The sequence below is a fragment of the Jaculus jaculus genome, chromosome 1 (assembly GCF_020740685.1).
Source record: "Jaculus jaculus isolate mJacJac1 chromosome 1, mJacJac1.mat.Y.cur, whole genome shotgun sequence".
Taxonomy (NCBI): Eukaryota; Metazoa; Chordata; class Mammalia; order Rodentia; family Dipodidae; genus Jaculus; species Jaculus jaculus.
This window is the reverse complement of record NC_059102.1, coordinates 83,006,452-83,032,310: the sequence shown is the minus strand read 5'-3', so window position 1 is coordinate 83,032,310 and position 25,859 is coordinate 83,006,452. Positions and strand designations below refer to the sequence as shown.

The 25,859-nt window shown below is 39.0% G+C and overlaps 1 protein-coding gene across 10 annotated transcripts in view; it reads left to right on the top strand.

Moving 5' to 3' along the window:
* Window positions 1–25,859, top strand: part of Frem1 (FRAS1 related extracellular matrix 1) — a 181,176-nt gene that overhangs the window by 44,698 nt on the left and 110,619 nt on the right. For all 10 annotated transcript variants that reach the window (XM_045154007.1, XM_045154003.1, XM_045154014.1 and 7 more), the window contains exons 7-14: window positions 706–814; window positions 3,530–3,661; window positions 9,052–9,396; window positions 10,161–10,303; window positions 18,041–18,237; window positions 18,831–18,921; window positions 20,138–20,305; window positions 23,979–24,187. In XM_045154007.1, the coding sequence (XP_045009942.1) occupies window positions 706–814; window positions 3,530–3,661; window positions 9,052–9,396; window positions 10,161–10,303; window positions 18,041–18,237; window positions 18,831–18,921; window positions 20,138–20,305; window positions 23,979–24,187 (1,394 nt within the window). The remainder of the gene's footprint in view (window positions 1–705; window positions 815–3,529; window positions 3,662–9,051; window positions 9,397–10,160; window positions 10,304–18,040; window positions 18,238–18,830; window positions 18,922–20,137; window positions 20,306–23,978; window positions 24,188–25,859) is intronic.

The window sequence follows — 25,859 nt, the reverse complement described above, 5'->3', positions numbered from 1 at the left end:
AAATAAATAAATAAAACAAAAAAATTAAAAAAAAATAAACAAAAAGAAACCTAGTGGGTTAGATGTCTTGATTAGGCTTTCTTAAATGGTGCCACTGCTGTATATGAGCTGCTTAGTTACTAGGTATGGGGTGGGGCTGTCTTTCATATGAGGCCTAAGAGGTTAACCAAATAGAATGCCTAAGAATTAAATGACTGACCTATCAAAAATTATTTACTTCCTAAAGCAGAAATACCACCCCTTTCACATGAACATTCTTAGTCAAATGATTGAAATTGCCTTGGTATGGAAATAACATAAGATTTCATTTAAATAAAATTTCCGAAAAGGGTACTATATTGAGACTGATGTGAATAACTTATACCTGGGTGCCTGAGTGGTGTGGAGAATTAACAGTACTGAGCATCACCTTTGTGAGTAACCAAAAAACCTTAAAACTTATTTGTGGAATAGTTGTTCAACTTGGTAATTTTGTTTTTTTTTTTTTAAATTGACATGTACACATAAAATAAATGATTAATATAATATGAACCCTTCAAACTGGTCATAAAAACAAGTTTTTAAAATAAGATTAGCCATCTGGAAAGAGCAGAAACTTGTATCCATTTTCCCCCTATTCCTTTTTCTGTGTTGCATATTGCCCAGAACTGATGGTACTTTCAACTTGAATTTGTGGCTTACGTGCATCTGTCTGTCTGTTTTCAGGTGGAGCTGGAAGTGTGGGACTTCTTCTTTGCGAAGAGTGCTCCCATCACAGTCCACATCTCCATCAGAACAGCAGACACAAATGCCCCCCGGGTATCCTGGAATACAGGTGAGGTGCCTATGGGTCCTCAGGCAGCAGCATCTTGAGGGAAGCCCAGAGAGTGGAGGACTAAGGAAAGAAGGGAAGTTTTATTTCATTTCACACATGAGGTAGTTGAAACCCAGATAGATCAAGAACATTAGACTTATTTCTTTTTTGCTTTTTCCTAGTAGCTAGGGGAGAAAGAGAAATCCAGCATTCTTGGTCCTGAAGCCACATTCTTTCCCCTGTGGGAAAGAAGCTAAGATGGCATATTTAAACTGAATGAAGCAAAAAAAAAGAAAAGAAAAGAAAAGAAAAGAAAAGAAAAGAAAAAAGTGACTACTTGTGATATTTAGCTGTCTTTGGACTAAGTGAGAAAAGGTCTCCACCTCAAATTGTTCCAAGCTATGGGATCAAGGCCGGGTAGCTTGCAATCCATCATCTTATTGTTATGATGGATTGCATAGAAACAAAATATAGAAATAAGAACTTAATCAGCTTAAAAAAGGAAAAGGCAGCCAGCCAGGCATGGTGGCACTTGCCTTTAATCCTAGCACTTGGGAGGTAGAGCTAAGAGGATCACTATGAGTTTGAGTCCAGCCTGGAACTACATAGTGAATTCCATGTCAACTTGGGCCAGAGTGAGACCCTAAAAAGGCAAATAAACAAACAACAACAAAAAAAGAAAGAAAAGGAAAAGACTTTGCCAAATCTCTCAATTATAAGTGGACTTATAATGTGATAGATATATTTAGATTCAATGTCAAATGAACCTTTTTCCTTTTTCACTAATCCCATCAGAAATATTAAACCATGCTTTTAAGTAATGATGGTGATTGTATAAAGGGGACATCTGAGTTTGATTTAAATTTTCCACCTTGACTTGTAGCACTGGCTTTGTGTTGTACTCTCCACCTCTGTTTGGGGGCTAATGATAGAAATAAAGGAACTTATTACCCTCTGCTTTCCTCCTTCCCTCTTTCCTCCCTCCTTTTCTCTTACCCTCTCTCCCTTTCTTCTTTCCAACCAGACTGTCTTTATTTCATTCAGCCATTGCATGTCTTAACCAAATTTCCCTAGAAACTAGACCATGTGGTGGATTTAATGTACTACTCTTGTATTAAAAAGAAGAGCAAGAGGAAAGGCAGTGTGTTATTTTTCTGTCTTTACAACAAATACCTGAGATAATCAACTTATAAAGAGAAAAGATTTAGTCTCATACTTTTTGGAGGTTCTAGTCCCCCAGTAGTTGGCCCCATTGCTTTGGACCTGTAACACATCATGGTGGGGACGTATGCTCAACCACAACTACTCACCTTAAGTCTAGGAAGCAAAAAGAACAAGGAAGAGGAAGAGACCAGGGTTCCATGGTCTCCATGAAGAACAGGCCCCTAAGACCTAAAGGCCTCCTCCTAGACTCCACCTCCTATAGGTACGATGATGTCTCAATACTGCCACTCCGGAGTTTAGCCATTTAACACGTGGACCCTTGGGTGACATTCACAATCTGAACTATAGCTGGTGACATGGTTGAGCTGGCCACAGCTTTTCAGTGATATGTAGGGACTGCTATTGAGCTGCTGTCTCCAGAACGTAACTGCTGTGTCTGAAAATGGTTTGAGGTGGGATGGGGGTGTAGTGAGTCATCTATGAATTCCCAGCTCTGCCTGGTGATGAGAATGCTTGATGCCACTACAGCTCCTTGCCCTGGTCAGGGTTTTGTCCAGAATCTATATTCTTCTTGCTCTGACCAGTGAACAAACCTCAGCAGATGTCCTCTGGCACATTTGGTCCAAGGGAAAGGTTTCATTTTAATCCTTTAGCTATAGAAGTCCCTTTCTAATTAAAGTTTAATCTAAAGCACATCTTTCTGAAAAAAAATATTTATTTATTTGAGAAAGAGAGAGAGAAAGAGAAACAATGAGGTAGACAGAGAGAGACAGAGTGAATATGGGTATGCCAGGACCTCCTGCCAGTATAAACAAACTCCAGATGTATGTGCCACTTTGTGCATCTGGCATTATATGGGTATTGGGGAATCAAACTTTGGCCTTCAGGCTTTGCAAGCAAATGACGTTAATTGCTGAGTCATCTCTCAAACTGCATATTTTTTTCAAAATGCCAACTACTAACATCATAATATATTGTCAGGAACAGTAGCTCGGTGTAAGTACATAAAACATCCTCTATCCTATGAGATATGATTTTCTTATAAATTATGTATAACCTTTGAAAAGTTCCCTGTGGACATGTTTAAACTGGAGACTCCTGTGAACATGATTTCTGTTCCTTTCTTCAATATTTATTTTCAGACACCATAACAGTTCTTAAGAATACAACCTAAGGAATCAGTTGTCAGATTGGATTTAACCATATTAAAAGTAAAGTAAGGCTGTAGAGATGGCTTCTTAGGCTTGTCTGCAAAGCCTAAGAACCCAGGTTCAATTCCCCTGAACCCACATAAGCCAGGCGCACATGGTAGTACATGCATCTGGAGTTCATTTGCTATGGCTAAAGGCCCTGACATGCCCATTTTCTCTCTCTCTTTATAAACAAACCAATAAATAAAAACTTAAAAAGGTAATGTATTATTATAAATACAAGCTATATTCAAGTTTAATGAAAAGTGTTAGAAGACACAATTTTCAGGTAGTTTCGTGAGTAAAAATTCATTAACCTTTCCCTATACAGCTGTGTTGGATGCCACAGAACCTTGCATAACAATTCCGTATTTTCTTGTAGGTCTGAATCTCCTAGAGGGGCAGTCTCGGGCCATCACCTGGGAACAGTTTCAGATTGTTGACAATGATAACATTGGTGCTGTCCAGTTAGTCATTGTTGATGGCCTTCAGCATGGACGACTTACTGTAAGAGGTGAATGGTAAACCTGCACAACTGAGGCGAGAGCCCAGAAAGTATTCTTCTTCAAAAGCAAAGCATAGTTAACAGGACATGTGCAATGTCTCTTGGACTCCATTTCTCACTGAAATTGCCATAGCCAGAAAATGGAGACTTTGAGACCATGAACTTTTTTTGCAGGATGTTCCAATCAGTGTTTGACCACATGATAAGTGCTTGGTTCATTGCTCACACCTCGGGTTTTCTCTCTGCATGCATATAGTGTTCCTTCTAGATATGAGCTATGACTTATTATCTTTCTCCCAGATGGAGGGCAATATATTTCCCTCTCATTTCTTGGCTTTCAAGAAATATATTGAAAATCAGAAAGAAACCTTGTTTTTTGTAACACTTCAGTAATGATGTTATTAGTTGCCATACTGTAAAAGAAATGATTATGGAATTATAAGGATGGTAGTTAAGAGGGTAATAGTCCTAGTAAAAATAATATTCATACTTCATGATAATCTGTTCCTGGTAATGAGCTCAGAGGATTTAATTATTCTCTTAGTTTGCTTAACTATAAAGCAAAAAGAGAGTATTCATTTATCATTGTTAGCAATTAGGGAATTCTAAAATTAAAAAGACAATAACATGATAAATTCTTTTGGCCAGTGCTGGGACACTGAGATGCCAGTTTAAATCTGATATGCCAGTAAGGTGGGGGTTAGGTTACATGGAAAAGCAACAGAGTGTAGTGCTATAATGATTAGTGTTATTTTCTTTATTTTCTTCATGCTTTTGAGCCTGGAAAAGATGGGAGAGATGATGAGAGAAGTCATGACATCTAATTTTACTGTCTAACAAGTTACTGGAGGAGCCCACTGTCCAGTTATATTTCCTTAGTATTCTATATATCATGTACAGCCTCGTGGCATGGCGGAGTCTGGGAATCTGAATATTTTTGAATCCTTACATTGCCAGGCCAAATGAAACTACAATGCTAGTGGTGAGGAAGAAATGGGAAGTAGTTATTGGGCAAGGAAATACTGTCTATTGTTGTGCAAGTGGATAATCATTTACTCTTCTGAAGGCTTTAACATAACCTCACTGTATAAGGCAAATAAAAGCATCTGCTTGTCATCAACAATTTTAATAATCTGTGCATGAAATGAAGCAATGTTTCTTAAGACTGCCAAAATGGAAATTGGTATTATAGCCCATAATGCAATGATGTTCTAGGATCTGAAAAGGTAGAAAATAGTGCTAACATTCCATAGCCACTTACTTTATACCAGATACCATGTCAATCACTCTATGCATGTTATCTCATTTTTATATTAATTTTATGAAATTAGATATTATTACTTTCATTTTATAAACAAGAAATAAGAGACTTTGAGAACTTGACTTGCCTAAGATTATACCTAGAAAATATCAGAGCTCAGATTTGTACTTGTCTACTTGCTATTAGAGCTCTAGCTCTTGATCCTTAAGCCAGTGCTTCTCAAACATTCAGTATGCTCTGGACAATGTGAGTCATAACCCCATGGTAAGTCAGGGATCCTCTGTGTCAGCCTCCCTTTCCAGAGCCCCCGTCCTGTCCTGTTATGATGCATTCTACAGCCACTGCCTCTTCTTCCTCCCCCACTCAGTCTGTTCTGTCTACCTGGTGGGAAAGGCTCATCTTCATGGTGACTGGCATTCTGACCCAGTAGGTTCAGATCAGAGGGTGAGAAGCTGAATGAATTAATAACTTCCCAGAGGATTCTGATGCTGCCAGTTCAGGATTACTCCTTAGAGAACTGCTGTCATGCAGGATGATCACAGTAAACAGAACAGTTCTCATGTTGCCATATGTATATCTCGTTAGGATTCACCAGAGAAAGAAAACCAGTAGGATGCATGCAAATATATATAATGGGGAGCTTTGTTCTATGAATTGGTTTGTGTAATTATGGAGCTTCTCATGATATGTTCTTTGAAGGTGTCCATCTCTGTGACCAGAAAAGCTTATAAGGTCTTATGCCAAAGCCTGAGAATGAGGATTGCTGCCAGAATAAGTCCTAGTCTAGTCCAAGGGCAAAGGCCTGAGAAGTAAGGCATGGTTATTTGGGGTGGAGGATTAGGTCAGAGATATGGTAGTGGCCAATGCTTCCGAAGGTCTGAGAAGCAGTAGCTCCAAAGTCTGAGTGAGGGGGAAGATGATGACTCAGTTCACGAATGAAATATAAGCATTCATGCTTCCTTTCTCTTTTTGTCCTGTTCAAGTCCTTACCAGATTGGATGATGCCCACTCATCTTGGAGAGGGCAGGTCTTTACTCATTCTATCCATTCAAATTCTACTCTCTTCTAGAAATACTGTCTCTCAGAGCCACTTAGACATAGTATTTATTTTTTTGCACGTATGTATGTGTGCATGTGTGTAGAGTATGTGTGGTATGTATTATAGTGCATGTATGTGTATATGCAGATATACATCATGTGTATGCATAGGTAGGCTGGAGGAGAACTTTGGGTATCTCTTCTCTATTGCTCATCCAGGTATGCCTACTCCTTTGAGACAGTTTCTTCCTCAACCTGGAGCTGTTTTCTGTTAGTGAGCCCCAGTGGTTCTGCTTCCCCTTTCCTCCCCACTGACTCGGGTTACAGATGTGCATGGCCACACCCAGCTTTTTACTCGGATTCTGGTTAATTGAACTGGTATGGTTTCAGGCCCTCCAATACCCTCATGCTTAAGTGGCAGTTGCTCTGAATCACTGAACCGTCTCCCTTGCCAGAGATAATATTTTAACTTCTATCTAGTATCTCGGAGATTGGTTGATGCCTAAATATAACCATAGCAGTATTGTTTTCCCTGTTTTACAGACAAGTCTCAAATATCTTTCTCAAGTCCCCACAGTGAATAAGTGTTAGAGCTAGTATTCAAAACTAGATACAGTGTCCCAGAACCCACTAAATTGAACATCTATAGACAGTCCTCTTGTTTTGTTTTTTTGAGGTAGGGTCTCACTCTAGCTCAGGCTGACCTGGAATTCACTCTGCGGTCTCAGGGTGGCCTTGAACTCATGGTGATCCTTTTACTTCTGCCTCCCAAGTGCTGGGATTAAAGGTGTGCACCACCATACATGGCACTATAGACAGTCTTGGACTTAGGATTTTTTGACTCTATGAAGAGGTCATGGGGGCTACTCAATACATTTGCTATTTTTTGTTTTTGTTTGTTTTGTTTTTGTTTTGAGGCAATATCTCACTTTAGTACAGGCTGACCTGAAACTCTTTGTAGTCCAGGTTGGCCTCAAACTCATGGTGATTTTCCTACTTCTAGCTTCCAAGTACTGAGATTAAAGGTGTGGCCCACTACACTGGGCTTTAGTGCATTTTTTTTAGGAAATAGTTTATTCTAATCATTATTTTTATAATGTGTGAAACAATAAACACTTTCCAACTCTAAGAAATATAGCCCTGACTCACAATCCAAATTTATCAGGCATGCATTTGACCACAAGGTGGTGATGATACAACAAATATGTATCAAATACCCCTTTGTAATGGTGAGCCACCCTTGTCAACACTAAGGATCGAGCCTCCAACTAGGATGCTTAGGCTTCACAGGCAAGCGCCTAACAACTAAGCCATCTCTCCAGCCCCAACTCAGAATTTTTTATTTTTATTTTATTAATTAGTTTTGCAGTCAGTAAATGCAGTCAAGTTGGCACCATTGTTAGACTCCTCCCAGTCCTCCCCTTGGCTCCTCCTTGTTGAGGTATATGGGTCATGCATTGTGGAGTTAGCCTTCCGCTATGGGTAGGAGGAATTGTCTCTGCATATCATGACCCAATGTATGGCTCTGACATTCCTTCTGCCCCCTCTTCCACAAAATTTCCCTGAGCCATATTGGGTTCATTTTAGGTCTGCTTCAGTGATGAGGTCTTGGGAGTCTCTGTGACTCTGGATATCTGATTTGGTAGGAGTTGATTGTTCTCTGTGTTGATCAACTTCAACCTTGTGCTAGTACCATGTTCACCTAGAAAACAGCACCTTTGCTTGTTTCACCAGTTATTCTTAGTTTCAGCTGGGGCCCTTTTGAGGTATGATGGGGTGGTTCTCTCCTTAGAGTCTATGTCTACCTGAAAAAGAGAAGCAGATTCTCCAGTGGAGAGTAAAGTTAGCACCAGAAAAATGGGATAACCCTTATTTTTTTATATAGAAAATTTAATAGGTATAGGCCCTCTTATAGCCCACAATTGGTGGTAGCTTGATAATGGAGAGCAGACTCATTTTTGGATATGGTTCTGACTTGTTTCCCAGCTCCAGCTATGGGTTCCATTCCATTGAATGGATCAGTTAGCCAAATCAAGAACAGTGGCTGTGCACCACTATTGCACTTGTGTGAGCATCACAACATGTTATTTGCTACTAAGTAGGTCAGATCACAAGTTGCTTGGACAGATATTGGTCATTTCCCCCCAGTTGCCCATGTAGCACCTGTTAGCACTAGACATGCTGTCTGTCTGGGGACTGACTCTCTTCTAATTTGCAGCCATGTCACTCCATGTTACATGTCACCCACATATGATGTCTTCAGCAGTAGGGTCTTACCACTAACCTTTGGTGGGTCATCAAGTACTCTGACAGAAATATGTCATTTTTTTAGGAAACCTTGTAGGTCTCTCTGATCAAAAGTTCACTGTGGATGATAGCCACCTGCTGGTACTGGGAGTTATAGGTCAGTGCCCATGAAGAGAAGGAAGAAAAAGATAAGTAATATAAAAAAGTTAGAGAGGAGAGAGAGAGAAAGTGAGAAGCTGTAGAAGATTAAGGCCAGTCTTCCTTGTACCCTCTCCAGTGCCTTGTGAGTCAGGTATTCCCTCTAAGGGCCTGGTGAAGGTTCAACCATTTGGTCTGCCTTTTAGGATGTATAGTTTTATGGTACCATTGCTGTTTGGGTCTAGATTAGTGTCCCCCAACCCCTCTTTTGCCCTCTCCTTCATCCCCACCCACCCTATTGTCTGGTACTCAAGATGCTTGCTGGGTATGTTGGCATCTTGGGTAGATTCAGGTTGGGTGCTGTAGTTGAGTGAGACTATGTGGTGGTTATCTTTCTGTGATTGGATAAGTTCACTGATGTGGTATATCTACACAGTGGAATTCTACACAGTAGTAGGAAAAAATGACACAATGAAATTTGAAGAAAAATTGTTGAATCTGGAACAGATCATTCTCACAGATCATTTTTGGTGCATTTTTTGGCTTACAATATGTTTGGCTTATTACAGTTTATGAGTCATAATGGCATGGTAGTCAGGGATCCTCTGTGTGAGCACCACTTTCCAGAGCCCCTGTCCTGTAATGATGAATTCTACAGCTGCTGCCTCTGATTCCTCCCCCACTCACTCAGCTCCACCTCGGCTCTCTCCATCAGGAGCGAAAGCGTTTATCTTCACGGTGACAGACCTTCAGGTTGGAGTTGTTCGCTACCATCATGATGACAGTGACTCCACTAAAGACTTTATAGTCTTCAGGATATTTGATGGCCAGCACAACACTCGACACAAATTTCCTATCAACATCTTGCCCAAAGATGATAGTCCCCCATTCCTCATAACCAATGTTGTGATTGAACTGGAGGAGGGGCAGACCACCTTGATCAAGGACTCCATGCTGAGAGCTTCAGACATGGACTCCAGTGATGACTACATCTTCTTCAATATCACAAAATCTCCACAGGCTGGGGAGATCATGAAGAAACCAGGGCCAGGACTGATAGGTAAGTGCTAGGTGAAGACTGTTTGAATGAAATTGATTTTCACTTAGAAAACTTTGTTTTGTATCAACTTAGTATAAGAGTAGACATCGTGCTTATGAAGTAAAATGCTATTATTATTTTTATTTTTTTAACTTTTTTTTTTTTGTTTTTTTGAGGTAGGGTCGCACTCAAGCCCAGGTTGATCTGGAATTCACTATGGAGTCTCAGGGTGGCCTCAAACTCACAGCAATCCTCCTACCTCTGCCTCCCAAGTGCTGGGATTAAAGGCGTGTGCCACCACGCCCAGCTATTATTTTTATTTTAAACAGAGAAAGTTTGAAACTCAGATAAATTAAGAAGTCAATATACCCAAGGTTGTACATCTGGAAAGTTCTAGAGCTGACCCCAATATAGCCATTACATTATAAAAAGTTGAATTGGCTGTAGAAGGTGCTAGAATAAATAAATCTGAAAAGACACATTTGGTCCATCCTCGAAGGTTAATGAAGTAATCTCATGAATAATATTTGTATATTTCTTAAAATAGGCAGGCCAGGTATTTGACAATGGGTATCAAATAAGTGGTATTCCTTTGTGTTCTTGAAAGATTTTTCTAATGTTAACCTTCTACATATTAAGACAGGTAGCAATTATACTCTTCTCTGTGATATAGGCTCTGTTAAGAGTATTTATGGCATATAAGAGTATTTAAGACTTTTAGGGATGAGTCTCTTATCTTTGTGCCCCAACACCTAAATGGATGTGGTGTTTTCTGCACACAACAGGCTATCCTGTCCCTGGCTTCCTTCAGAAGGATCTATTTAATGGAATCATTTATTACCGTCATTTTGGTGGAGAAATCTTTGAGGATTCTTTTGAATTTATCCTGAGGGACAGCCACGAACCTCCAAATCTTTCAGTGCCACAGGTGAGAGACTATTTCTGAACAGTGTCCCAAGTTTTGTATACTGATATTAGCTACGAGAGCTGCTATTAAAAAGTGCATGTAGCTGTGTATGGTGGCCCATGCTCTTAATCCCAGCACTCTTGAGGAAAAGGTAAGAAGACCACTGTGAGCTTGAGGCCACAGTGAATTCTAGGTCAGCCTGGGCTACAATGAGACCATCCTTGGAAAAACAAAATAAAACAAGACAAAACAAACAAAAAAGAAAGAAAGAAAGAAAGACAGACAGACAGACAGACAGACAGACAGAAAGAAAGAAAGAAAGAAAGAAAACAAAAATGTATGAGAACAGGCCTTGAGAACCCAAGTTTGAGACACAGCAGGTTAAGCAAAAATAAGGCAATTTTGGTCTGGAGAGATGGCTTAGTGGTTAAGGTGCTTGCCTGAGAGGCCTAAGGATCCAGGTTCGATTCTCCAGGTCCCATAGCCCACATGGTATCACCTGTGTCTGGTGTTCATTTACAGTGGCTGGAAGCCCTGGCGCTCTCTCTCTCTCTCTCTCTCTCTCTCTGTCTCTAATAAATAAATAAAAATTTAAAAAAATAAGGCAACTTCTTTACATCAGGACTACTACAGCACTTACTTTTCCAAAGTACTTTGTAACTTTCTATCAATTCCATGTTTTTAATGCTATTTTACCATGGGACTATGTGCTATGTGTGTTGATGTGCTATGATCTTATAAAACATACTTGCTTTTTTTTTTTTTTTTTTCGAGGTAGGGTCTCACTCTGGTCCAGGCTGACCTGGAATTAACTATAAAGTCTCAGGGTGGCCTTGAACTCTCAGTGATCCTCCTGCCTCTGCCTCCCAAGTGCTGGGATTAAAGGCATGAGCCACCACGCCCGGCCATACTTGCTTCTTTTTTTTTTTTAAAGAATTAAAAAAAATTTTTATTTATTTATTTATTTGAGAGTGACAGACACAGAGAGAAAGACAGATAGAGGGAGAGAGAGAGAATGGGCGCGCCAGGGCTTCCAGCCTCTGCAAACAAACTCCAGACGCGTGCGCCTCCTTGTGCATCTGGCTAACGTGGGACCTGGGGAACCGAGCCTCGAACCGGGGTCCTTAGGCTTCACAGGCAAGTGCTTAACTGCTAAGCCATCTCTCCAGCCCCATACTTGCTTCTTAACACCCAGGAAAATAATTGTCTTATATATCATGGGTAAATCATAGATTCTACCATGGGACTTCCTGAGTTTTCCTCCTGAGCTTGACATTAACTGGTCAATCTACACTCTCTTTACTTGTATTTGAAATTAATAATAATAATAGAACCTTCCAAAGAGAGTTACTATAAGAAGTGACATAATGTTCACAAAGTACTGAGCTTCTAGTACCTGGAAAATACTCAGTAAGTACATTGGCTATTATTAATTGCTTTCCAGATCTAAGATCTTATAACCATTATAATGAGAGGGAGTCAGGTAGCTTTGTTAGGCAGTTAGGGAGACCGGGCACTGAAAAGACAGGAAGGTCTGTACTTGTTAGAGATAAAAGGATGATCTGAGGTCTTATCTCTTGTCTAGTTCCCTAGACCTGTTTTTCCATACTTGAGCCCCTCCCTGAGAGGTAGGTCTTTTCCTAGAATTGTGACATTGTTGTTGGTCAAGCTTAGATCACAGAACTTATAGTCATGGCTAGCCTCTTCCTGAAACAGCTCCTATTCCAGACCAATCAGCTGTCTCTCTGGGTCACCTGAGCCAGAAGGTAAAGCCTACCACCATAAAGTATAACATACATTTTACCAGGGGAGAGCAACCTGACCCCTCTCAGCAACTCATGAACCTCCATCTTTTGGCCAAGCTGAGGGGAAGACCACTTACCCCTACTTCCCACACAGGCTCTTTATCCCTTCCTGCCCTCTACATAGTAGGAATTCCTTGTACTTTCTTTCCTGTCCTCTCTACAGTTTTTCCAGTCCCACCACATGGGCTCTAAGGCCATGTGGGTATATATTCATTTTTCTTCTCTTGGTTTTGTACTTCCCTAAATAAATTTAATAACTTAATAATTATCCTCCATCTTATCTTATTCGATTCTTTGGTTAAAAGTAGACACAAACCTGGGGTTTGGAGTTCAAGGACTTTCCTAAACCCCTAGCACCCTGTTTCAATAGGATATGATTTGAAACCATGCAAAACATAAATAAGCCATACAGAAATTACAGAAAATAGAATCAGCATAGAATCTGGACAACTGTCCAAGTGTGGCCTCCTTATAAGGAAAAGGATGATTAGTAATTGATGTTAGAAAACAAAGAACAGTTTAAATTGTGATCACTTACTTTGTATAGTACTTTTAACTGGTCATTTTAGACTTATTTCTTTCAGAGGCATCACATGTGTGTATGCAAGGAAATCATGTGTCCTATTCTTCATGCAGTATCTTTTTGTAATGTCATATTGTAATAGCACTATTCACATGCATTGGTATTAGCCAATGAAAGACTGAGTTATTCACTTGTTTGATAACATGAGTGTAACTTAAGGTAGTGATTGGACAGAATGAGATCACAAGTCTAGCAACCTGAATGAAGTCACAGATCATTTTTAAGGTGGAGTAGGGAATGAGTTATATAAAACTTGCAATTCATGTGTTGTTTTGACTAAAACGTCAACCTTCTTTAACAGCCCTCTCTTTTAAGCATTGCATTATATATCATTTCTGGGATACATTTTTGCATGAGACCTTAGTTGCAGTTCAGAATGGCAACTATTAATATAATTTATTTCTAAATCTTCTGTGTATCTATTCAACATGATGCATATTGCTAGAATACCACATTATCTCCAGCAGAGTCTATGTCTTTTCAAAAGTTGAAATTCCAAGATTTCTTTTCTCTACCATTGTTGTATATTATATAAATCTTGTTTGCCATATATACAAAGAGAAACTAACTTCTCTATAATAAAGATCAAGACAATAAAAGCTCTTGAAACAGAGTTGTTTCTAAATAAATCAGACTAAATTCTGGAGGTCTAGTTATAAGTTCCTTCCTTATGATGGATAGATTTTTAAAGAATCAGTAATAATATTGTTTTCTGCTTTCTTCTTAAATTTGTAGAATAGAGGCAGAAAAAGAGAGATAGAAAGAGATCTGTAAATTTTTCTTGCCTTCATGTACCATAGATTCTCTGACTCTTAAATCAGCCAGCTCTGTCTTTGTACCTATGAGGTTATCCATAAAAGGATTCAACCAACTAAGGATAGATCATATCTTAATAATTACATCTATACTAAACATGTACATGCTATTTTTCTGATCATTCCCTAAAGCAACATTGTATTAGCACTATTCATAAAGTATTTGCATTATGTTAAGTATTATAAGTAATGTGGAGATAATTTAATGTATATGAGATGATGTGTGTAGGCTATATGCAAAGACAGCACCCCTTTACATACAAAACAGATTTGGCATGCTCACACACATATATATTACACACACACAGTATACTTCTTTCTATTTTTCTCTCTCTCCCAGCATTTCTAAGGCATTTTGTCCAGAAAACACTTAGTGTATTTTCCTAAGAACTTTCACAAAACTACCATACTAATTAGCATGGCCCAAAACTAACATTGGAAGTAATTCCTATAAATGAGAAACAATACTAGATATTCCTAGACAAAGAAACTAAATGAAGTACTGGTAGAAATCAGTTCTCAGGGCACCTGAAAGGTCATGAACTTAGGCCACAAGTAAGTTAAGAGGCAGCTGGTAGAATATAGGAGCAGAGCTTTAAGGTGAAAAGTCAAACCTGGTCATTTTGTTTGGTAATTTTTTTTTTTTTTTTTACTTACTATCTTTCCTCATAAATTTGTCTGGATGTGCTTATGGCCATGAGAACACTGGAGGGGCTTGAAAAGAGTCAAAGATCAGAGGCTTTGAGAACTAATTCCCACTCTGCCTGGGAATGGGTGCTTAATAATGTCTTTGTTACTAACAGATTTCAGTACAATGAGAATGCTTTATTTCTCTGTGGAGTTTGTTAAAATGGCATTTCTCTTGCCCACTGACACACACACTAATTGTTTGAGCAGGCATAAATATGTAGAGACATATCAACTTAGGCAATCATAAAGCATGTTGAAAAATATGCCCACCAAGAATTACTACAGGGTACATAAAGCATGCTTGTGCATTTTTCTTATATAAAGAACACATTGGAGAATAAATTTGCATGGAAAATGGTCTCTTTGAAGGCACAGTAACTATTGTTTCCTTATTAAATCCAGTTTTTCAATTAAGGAGCGATTCACTGATGCACACCATGGCTGTGAGATCCCACAGAGAATATCTGAACTTTATAGATTAGAAAAATACTTTATTTGGGGGGAAATCATAGAAGATTCCTGGAAACTAGAAATTGATTGCCATTGTATTCCTTTATTGTGATGACTGGCTTTATTTTTTGATTGTTCAAGTACTTAACATGCTACAGGCTTTAGCAACAGTGCTAAAGGAACAGAGACAAGGAATTAACTTACTGAGCACACACTCAGTGAGCACTAAAGCACTCACCATGCTAATGTCTTGTGAGACTATAGCAATACTTCACTACAATTGTCATTGTTCTTATGTTTAATGTACAGGAAAGGAGAAGGTGAGTCCTACAGAGGTGAAATGATTTCCCTAAGAGAGCAAAACTTAGAGGTTGATGAGTGCATATTTAAATCTTTATTAATATCACAGCAAAAGCTTAACTATGGTTCAGTTTCTGCTTTGCATGTCAGTTTAAAAAGATATTATCTTTATGTTTACATTGTATATTGTGAAACTTTGTGTTGTAAGCAAAATAGGCATTACTGAACTGTGTTTCAGTGACAATGGAAAAACCAATGAAAACCAGGACAATAATATTTCCATGTAGCAGATTATGCAATGATCAGTGATGCCAAGCAAGGTCCATTTTTAGAGAAAAGTCATAATTTTCCTGTAACTATGAAGTATTCTAAAGTAACAAAAGTGATAAGATGAAAGCTGTTTGGCCAGTCTTCCTTGCCATCTAGCATCATCCACATTTGTGAGTGTAGTGTTGTGCCTGCTTCAAATAAGAATCTGGGTCTGTTGACTCATCCAGTTAGTGCACTGATGGTGTGCCTCTTGTCTACAGGATATTCCAGTAGCTGTTGTGGAGATGAAGAAATTAGTGTAATATTAACTGAACACCTATTACATACTAGGCAACTTTTCTACATAAGGAGAGCTTATATTTACAGAATTTGTGAGGCTGTTACGATTATACTTAACATAAAAATAGGAAAATGGTACTCATAATGTTGAGTAACTTGTTAGAGGTCAAATATCTACTAATACATAAATGGTACACTGAGGACTGGAACTGTTTGCTATTCCATTCCATGTGGTGTGCACTGCATGCTAGGATCCTGCTCTTTGGGAGTATTCATTCTAGAGAGTGACATAGAAACTAGTAATACAAGACAGTGACATCATTTGCTCAAGTGTTGTCCACGCTGCTATGATAAAATAACTGACTGAGTAAGTTCTGAATAGCAGAAATATTTCTCACAGTTTTGGAGGCAGGAAAGTGTAGGAGCACAGCACCAGCAGAGTCAGTGTCTGGTGGGAATTACTCTTTGCTTCCAAGATGGCACCATTTTGCCGAATCCTCTGGAGGGGACAAATGCTGCACTCTCACCAGGCAGAACAGATGGAAGATGAGCTCACTCCCTTAAGCCCCCCCTTTTTTGTTCCTCCCTGAGACAAGCCCAACAGACTGCCTGTTTAAAAAAAAAAAAAAAGAGAAAGAGAGAGAGAGAATTAGTGCATCAGGGCCTCCAATCACTGCAGTCAAACTCCAGATGCCGGTGCCCCCTTGTGTACATGTACAACCTTGTGCTTGCCATCACTGTGCATCTGGCTTATATGGGACCTGGAGAGTCAAACATTAGTCCTTAGGCTTTGCAGGCAAGTGCTTTAACCGATAAGCCATCTCTCTAACCCCCTTGAGCCCTTTTATAAGGAACTATGAAAGGACAGAAATTTTCATGGCCTAATCACCAGTGATTACATTTCAACATTTCTCTTGGGAGGGGCCACAAACATCCAAAGGGATTGCAAGGAATAAGCAAATTCAGCAACTGCTCCAGTTGAGAAACTGGAGGGTGTTTCCAGAAGAATTTCTAAGAGTGAAAAATACTCAGTTACTAGAGGAAACAAGAAAAAATATAAATAATTTGATACAAATCAGAGGTGTCCTTGAGAAAGAGTACATGTTCTCCTACGGTCAAGCAGAATGTTGGGTCTAGTTTGAAAGGCAAAACAAATAAAGTTGAAAAAAAAAGGGTGAGGGCTGGAGGGATGGCTTAGTGGTTGAGACACTTGCTTGCAAAGCCAAAGGACCCAGGTTCTATTCCCTAGGACCCATGTAAAACCACATGCACAGGGTGGCACATGCATCTGGGTTTGTTTGCGGTGGCTGGAGGTCCTGCCACACCCATTCTCTCTCTCTTTCTTTTTCTCAAAAAAATAAATAAAAATAAGATTTTAAAAAGAAAAGAAAAAAGGGTATATCTAAAATACAAGGAGTCTTGGATGTTAAGCTAAGGGTCTTGAATAATTATGTTATATACTTCTGAGATGGTTATTTTAAGACTTTTTTGTATACTTTTATTTATTTATTTGAGAGTGACAGACAGGGAGAGAGAGGGGGAGAGAGAGAGAGAGAGAGAGAGAGAGAGAGAGAGAGAGAGAGAGAGAGAGAGAGAGAGGGAGAGAGAGAGATTGGGGAAGAGAGAATGGGTACACCAGGGCCTCCAGCCACTGCAAATGAACTCCAGATACATGCACCACCTTGTGTGTCTGGCTTATGTGGGTCCTAGGTCCTAGGGAATCAAGTCTTTAACTGGGGTTCTTAGGCTTCACAGGCAAGCACTTAACCACTAAAGAATCTTTCTGGCCCAATTTTAAGACTTTTGAGTTGTGAATTTACTGATTTGACTTGTATTTTTAAGATAATGCTAGAGATAAGAAAAGTATGACATTACAATATAAAGCTGTTACAATCACGTGATGAAGAAATCATGAGATCTGGGCCAACAGTGGTAAGAATGATATTCCTCTCTATAGGAAATGTGCAAGAAGTTAGTTGGTAATGTGTCCTGTGAGGGTGGAGAAGGAGAGACCAAGAGTGACATGAAAGTTTTTGGGGTGGATGACAGGTACAGAGAGGTATCAAAGAAGCAGACTATTAGTAGAAAGGAGATGAAAAAATAAAATCAGAACCATATTTTATATGCCCATTCTACAGTATTGCTGATGGATTAACCATAATTGTGATTCTTATATTCTTTTTTTTGTTGTTGTTGTTATTTTGAGGTAGGGTCTCACTCTAGCCCAGGCTGACCTGGAATTCACTATGTAGTCTCAGGGTGGCCTCGAACTCATGGCAATCCTCCTACCTCTGCCTCCCGAGTGCTGGGATTAAAGGTGTGCACCACCATGCCCAGCTCATGATTATTATATATGATTATTATATTCTTAAAGCATAAAATAAAAGGAATGAAAGCTGTTCCATTTTTGGCTCACACCCTCAGTAGCTCCTAAATCATTCAACAGCAGTGCATTATAAATGACAGTTTGGGGACTTTATCTTAGTTGTGACTAGATGATCATGTGGAAGTCTCTTTGGTATTTTCTTGGTATTTCAATAAGCAGAATAGAGTATTTTTATTACAGGTGGTGATGATTCGTATCACTCCAGTGGATGACCAGCTTCCTAAAGAAGTACCAGGAGTCTCTCGGCATTTGGTTGTCAAGGAAACGGAGGTGGCCTACATAACTAAGAAGCATCTACACTTCGTAGATGCAGAATCATGTGACAGGGAGCTGCTCTACACAATAACGAGGCCTCCATTTTTCTCCTTCAGCCACAGGTCTCTGAGAAGTTATGATTTCCTTCTCTAGTTCTAGGAGCGTGATTCAGTTACATTGGTCAGGCATGAATGTATTTTTATCACCAACTTGTCCAGAAAAACTGTATTAATTAGAAGGTCATGTGTAATTTGTAGTTTTCAGCATAAAGAGGCTTAAACAGTCTTTGATTTCCATTTTTCTAAAGTGAATGTTTATTTTTTTCTTTTTAATGAAGTATATTGAAGATCTTCATATTATTTTTAGATATTACAGGCCACTGAGTGGTCATGTTCTATAATCTCAGTCCAATACAGTTGAATATTCCTTATGCTAGTGTCAGGTACATCATAGCAAGGAAATGCCTTTCAGGATGTGACTGATGATTATTCCCTTTCATGATGACACAGCAAAATATTCTCAACATACTTTGCAGTGATGATGAGAACAATACTAGACCTAAGACCAGAAGCCCCTCAAATAAAGAAAGAATATAAAGATGGGGTACCTTGTTTCTTCTCACAATGAGGTGGTTTGTTTTTAAAGTCTGTGGGCTATTTGATTTATTTTTTCTCCAACTAGAAAGTTAGCTAATGTGTTCTATGCTTCTCTTTAGATACTTGGATGCTGGGAAGTTATTCATGGTGGACAGCATACCAAAGCTAGCCAAAAATCCTACAGCCCTGGGACTAAGGTCATTTAGTCAGGTATGAGGATTTCTAAGACACTGGCAAGCAGGATTTAAGTGCCCTCTGAGAAGGTTCTACCTGGGAATGTTGATCACTTATATGTCACAGATGCTTGATATCTTTGTTCTTTTGCTTGCACATTTCTACTAAACATATGATATGTTTGGAAGAGTTATATCAAGGTGGATGTAATTTCAAAATCTTGTTATAAATCCACACAGCTCTTTTTTTTTTTTTTTTGCCAATACTGACAAAGGAGCCCCATGCATGTTTTTATTCCATCAAATCCAGTTCACTTATTTTTCTAAAGTGTTTTTCCTAGGGTTTCTGTAACATAGTACTACAAACTGGGTGGTTAATATTATGAGCCTGTTTTCTCATAGCTCTGGACACTAGAGATATAAAATCTAAGCACTTTCTGAAACCCTGTAGGGCAATCCTTCCTTGCTTGTTTTTAACTCTCGATGTTTGGTCAGCAATCTTTAGCATTCCCTGACTTGAAGATGGTCAATCTTTGCCTGCTAACACACATCTCTCTGTGTGCGCCTGTCTCTTGCTATTTCAAGGATATCAATTAGATTTAGGGCCCAACCTACTCCAATATGACTTCATCTTAGCTGCTAACATCTGTAATGGCCCTATTTCCAAATACTTTCTAAAGGTAAGAATGGACTTCTGCAGGTCTTTTTGTGGGAGCATAGTTTGTCCTGGAATATCTACTACCTTTTCAAACCCTTCAGCAGCCCTGTGCTCAGTCCTTTGGGGTGTCCTCTGAAGTCCCGTGGGGATCACAGGAATGGTGTGCTTAGGCAGCCTGTGGTTTTGGGGATAATTATGCTGATTTCTCTGTAGTTAAAAAGTGCAAACGAGTATACCAAGTCCCATGTGCTAAGTACTATTGTTTTGCTAATTTTACAGATAAGGAAACAGAGGCCTACCAAGCTTATACAGATTGTCTGCTGTTACAGGCTGGCTAAAGACAAGTCTCCTGTCTTTCATAGAGTTAGCTGCATTGCAATCACTTGACATATTTATTGAATTTCCCTTGTTAGTTTTCCTTGGTGTATGTAGAAAATGTGATTTATAAAATAGAGCTTTGGGAAACTTTCAGTTTATGGCGATATTGACTGTGATCAATATTAATGAATACTGTGGTTGGCTTGGACCTGGGTCTCTGAAGCGTTCTGATCCTTGAAAATCAGCATGTGTATATCCTCCTCCATTTGCTTTACAGCATGCTGTGAACCATATGAAAGTGGCCTATATGCCACCCATGCAAGATATAGGTCCCAGTCTCCAACACGTGCAGTTCACAGTTTCCATCACTAACCAACATGGAGGCACTCTGCATGGAATCTGCTTTAACATTACGATTCTCCCGGTGGACAATCAAGTTCCTGAGGTATGCACTGTGTTTGATACAGAGGATTAAAAGACAAAAAAGAGTAACTATTATTTTCCAGCTTCAGTGAAAGAGAAAAAAAATAATAATAAAGCAGGGGAGAGGGGACTCCTTTAACTCCCAGAGGATTTTCTGTCTAAAAGGTGAGATTTTCCAGTTGCTGAGTTTGACATTATTTTCAAAGTCTTATCAAAATCTCTTTCACTTCCTTTGCATTCTGCTGAGTTTCCTATGTTGATCAGGAGAAGGGGATTAGATGATGGGTCCCATAGCAACCAGAAGAATTTATTTTTTCTCACCACAGGCCAACTATGCTGCTGTGTAATACAAAGACGCTCTTTTAATTTCCCAAAGTGAATTAGATGGACTCTTTTGTCTTACCATGTGTCCTACCCAAAGCTTATGGAAGTTTAAAGGACTCTTTTCGTTTTAAAATACTGAGCTTCAAAGGCGATGCTACCTCATGTGTCTTCCCTCTGAGGCCAAGGTTCACACTGAGAGATTTTTCTGGATCCTATACCTCTCTTCCCCTTCAAAGTGCTATACTTCATGAATGTGGCTATTACAGGAATCTTTTTTTTTTTTTTTCTGTAAAAATGGAAAGACAAAGAAGTATTCCCCACTCACTATAACCCAGAGGGACCCCGAGCTTCCCTGAAACTCAGTTCTGTAGAAAGGACCACAGCCAGCCCTGTAGGTCTCTTTCCTGGCCATTCCTTGTCATTTCCACACCTACCTCTGCTTGTGGAACAGAGATGTTATTAAGAACCCAAGGAAGAGAGCTTATCCAATTTGCAGAAATGGGCTGGCAGGCATAAATAATATTTTAAGTTATAACTGACAAACAGTTAAAGATCAAGAGATTTCTTATAAAGTCTGACTTGAGGTTTTTCTTAAGTTCTCACAACACTAAAGCCCACATGCCCTGTACAGCTGTGGGACCGAGTGTGCTCCTTACCTGCCAGAGTCCCCACCAACTCACCACACCCATTTGGATCACTGGCCTGTCTGCTCAAGCTGGAAAGCTGGCAGTCTGTGGTTGAAGACATCAAAGACACTGGGGCAGCTCTACTGTCTCAGACTTTCCTGATTGGGAACCACATCATATTCTTTGTGGGGAGAATTGACTAGGCTTTAGTCATACTACCCTTTTCTGTGTGTGAAACTCAGAGCATGAAAGAGCCTCCCATGTAAAGAAGGTAAACCTTTTCTTTCTAAAAAACATCAGACTAGAGAGATGGCTTAGCGTTAAAACACTTGCCTGTGATGACCCATGTCCAACACTCCATATCCTATGTTAGCCAGACACACAAAGGTGAGGCAAGTGCAAGATCACATATGCCCACTAGGTGACACAAGCGTCTGGAGTTCAATTTCAGTGGCTGAGGCCCAGGCACACCAGTTCTCTTGCTCTCCCTCTCATTCTGTCTCTCTCTAAAATAATAATAATAAAAAGAATCAAGAAGACATATCCCTTCATGTAAAAGTCCAAGCCTGCAAAGGAGGATGGTCTGTAGAGGAAATTATTAGGGCAAGGGGTAAAGCTACCTTCATTTGAAAGAAAGTAAAATAGGAAGTTTTGGTGCTAAAATAGGTACTGGATTCTCACTTTTGTTTACTATGGGGCAAATGAAACACTACTTCAAAGAGCCAAGAATATTAGAAATTGAATTAGTGCTTGTATAAAGCCAGCTACAAAATGGTCCCCAGATATCAAACTCGGTTTACTGATCACCACTAGGAGATCCTGACAACTCACTTGAGCTCCAGAAAACCAGACACAGTGCTGCAAAGTTAAGGACTTATAATTGAACAAATAAACTAACCTCAGGCCTTCATTTTTAAAAATTGCTCTAGAAGAGATATTTTAAAAATCATCTGATACAGTATATTTTATACAAAATTCCCATCTTGGTATACTAATTCAATACTACAGAAAAAATAAAGCTTGAAGGCATGGACCTAGGTAAATACTCTTCTCTGCTCTGAATGCCTTTCTCTCACTTCCAGTGAAAATATGGGCTTGACAAAATCAGAGGGAGATGCTTGAGAAGGAAGGCTTATGGTAGGGTTGATGATAGAGAGAAATGTCAATAAATTTCCTGTGTTCCTATGCTAGTGGAGGTTTATTAAAAAATATAAGCCAACAGTGGTTAAGGCACTTGTCTGCAAAACCTAAGGACCTGGGTTTGATTCTCCATTACCTAGTAAAACCAGATCAGATGCACAAGGTGGTGCATGTGTTTGGAGTTTGTTTGCAGTGGCTAGAAGCCCTTTGAATGTACATTTTGTCTCTTTCTCTCTCTCTCTCATTTATCTATTTGCCCCTTCAAATAAATAAATAGATAAATAATTTTTACAAAAAGACTGTAAGTTAGGCATGGTGGAGCACACCTTTAATCCTAGCACTTGGGAGGCAGAGATAGGAAGATTGCTGTGAGTTCAAAGCCAGCCTGGGACTACAGAATGCGTTCCAGGTCAGCCTGGGCTACAGTGAGACCCTGCCTTGAAAAAGCACCGCCACAGTTGTAGATTCATATTTGCATGATCTAAGATGCTGTACTGTAAACATGTGTGCTCCTGGTGGCTGTGGAAGGAATTCCATGCCATACTGTGTCCTGGCGGGTGGCAAGAGTGAGACTGTGGCTTCATCTTGCTAAGTCCCTTCTCCTCTGCCCATGCAATGTCATTCCTACTCTGCCCCCCTCTCAACTTCTGTTTACAGAACATTCCAAGTAGAGCAAGTTCTTCCTGGATGAACAGGGTGCTCAACAGAGGCCTTCTAGAAGGGCCCCTCAGAATCCACAATTTGAAATCTCTACTCTGTGTACTGTTTGTGCTTCCATGTAGTAATATTAATCTGGGAACTTTTTGTACTAAACAAACTTAACAGATTTTTCTACCCTAAGTTTCAGACCTATGTGCTTTATAGATAGATCTCCTAGGTAAGGATTTTATAGGTCCCAGTGTTCTAGAATTATTTAATTATAGTACATTCTTGCTCATTCTCGACATAGTGATAAAATTTCCTAAGTCAGTCTAGTTTACTTTTGACTTGCAAATGAATGGTTAGTTGGGAGATCATGGTGGCTTTCTATATTGAAATTATTTTTGTAGATTTAATATTTAAGTCTAGTGTTTGAATCACTCTATTAATCTTAAGTTTCTAATCTTCAGTTTTCCTGCCCTCATTCCATCTATAAAGCACTCACTACAACAGAAACTCCAAATTCCCATACCTTTAAGATGATGAAAAAGGAGATGGGTCCTTTTTTCGACTGGATTTTGGCAAAAACTGTTAATGTTTAAAACTTAAAGGCCAAAATGCCAGTGATGGGAATGGGCATGATGGTGAAAGTTACTTTTCCTTCCATTTAGTGGTACAGATAGTAATCATTTGTTGGTTCTACTATCTCAGCTCTGACATGTGTGAAATGTACATATTTTCATACTATAGAGATGCCTTGCTTGCTTCATTGTACATATCAGTGTTTAGAACTGGAAATATTTAATAAAAATATTTTAGCCAAATTGTGAAGCTCTGACTTTACCATGTCCTTGAAAAGTTAATTGACTTGTGAAGATGTTCCTGACGGGTCCTAGTAATTCAGTGAACTTGGTGCTCAGGGTGTCTCATGGAACAAGGCTCAAATGTCACCTTCATTCTTTCTAGGTAGTCACCACCACTCTGAGGGTGGCAGAAGGAGGCCAATGCATCATCAGCACAGAGCACATCCTGGTTTCTGATGGGGACACCTCACTGGACAATGTCTACCTCTCTCTTCAGGGAATGCCTCTGCATGGAAGGTTGGAACTGAATGAGTTCCCTCTAGACCCAGGAGGCACATTTTCATGGAGAGACCTCTACACCTTAAAAGTCAGGTTAGGAAAATTTGTGTTTTCTAAAATATGCCTTGTCTTCTCATCTGGATCAATTGTTAGGCACTAAAAATTGAAAGAAGTTTGTCCAATTCTTTCTGGATGCCAAGATTCTACTTAGTACTTTCAATGGTAAATTGAACATTAACGAAATCACAATTTTCATTTTACACTAGGTATTTTATTTCCCTCTGCTTGTAACAGTGGAAATGATTTTATTAATATTTTTTAATAAACATTAATTACCATGAACATTAGATTTTCTGTAAGTACTTAAATCTGCATAGCTAATTGATCTTGTTGGCACTAAGAAAAAGTGATTTCCTAACCCTAGAAACTCTGGGGTAGAACTCTGTTGATCAGGCAGGTGTGGTAGCCCATATCTGAAATTCGAAGACTTGAGAGACTGAGGCTGGAGGATTGTGAGTGCAAAACAATCATGGGGGGGCGGGGAGGCTACATGGTAAGGAGGGGGGAGACTTTTGACCACAACTTACAGAATAAATTCATATTTCATTTCATTTTATTTTACTGAGTAGGGATTTGCAGGTAAACAAATTGGATAGGCTGAGTGGGTTGGCCATGGAATATAAGTCAGGAGTCTGGGAACCAAAGATGGAGCAATCCCTACCTCATAGTCCCATAGTAACTTTCACCTTAAGATTTTTCATTTCCTCTAGTCTGCCTAATACAGTTTTACAAGAGACCTTTTCACAAAATTTAATAGAACATCATCCCTAGAAATCAATGCAAATTATTTAAAAGAAATGATGAGACAAATAAACTAATTTTTACTTATTAATTCCAAGTTATAAATTTAAATTTTGGCTCATTTGATGGAGTGTGGTAGGAAGTATTTAACATCAAATGCTCAGTTCTGCACTTGATCAGGAAGTTCACTAGAAACTAAGATTTGTATATAGAAGAATAATTTCATCTTGGCAGTTCAGTTGCATTATGATTTACAGTTCCTAATTTCATAGCTTCTTTCCACTATTCACCTATTTCCATTAAAATTTTCCTTTTTTTTTTCATTTCTAGATCTCACTCCTAGTTACATGTTAGGGAAAGAATTCTGTTTAGGCAATACTAAGGAATGGATCGTGGATACAAAAAAATACCAATATGTGCTAAAATTGGATGTCCAAGAATGTTTCTAGAGAGCTGCAGTTAATCTTTTTTTAAAAGGTGTTTAATCTTCATAGTGATCAAGCCTGATAAGGTGAACAGTTCCTTTCTTATAGTTGAAGAACTAAGCACAGAGATGCTAAGGAATTTGCAAGTATGTAGAGGAATCAGGTTTGTAAAGAACATCTACTTAACTTGTTTAGATATGTACTCTGAGGTCCACTTGGCTATTTTAGGTGTATTCACATTGTGAAATAGATTAATACATTATAATTCACCAATATATTTTTCATATAAAAACAGTAAGGGGCAAGGCAAAGCACAGGAGGTAGTGTGTACTAAGGACCAGGCAGTGACAGGCTACAGGCCATCATGGCATTGGAATAGAGTTCTTTATACAAGGATCTTCCCAACCTATTGTTGAGACTAGTCTTCAGTAAGATATAGCTGTTAGATTTTTTTTTTTTTTTTTTGTAAATGGAAGAGGAAAGATGGTGGAGAGACACAACACATAATTTATACATCATGGTTTTTGAGAAGAGTGGAC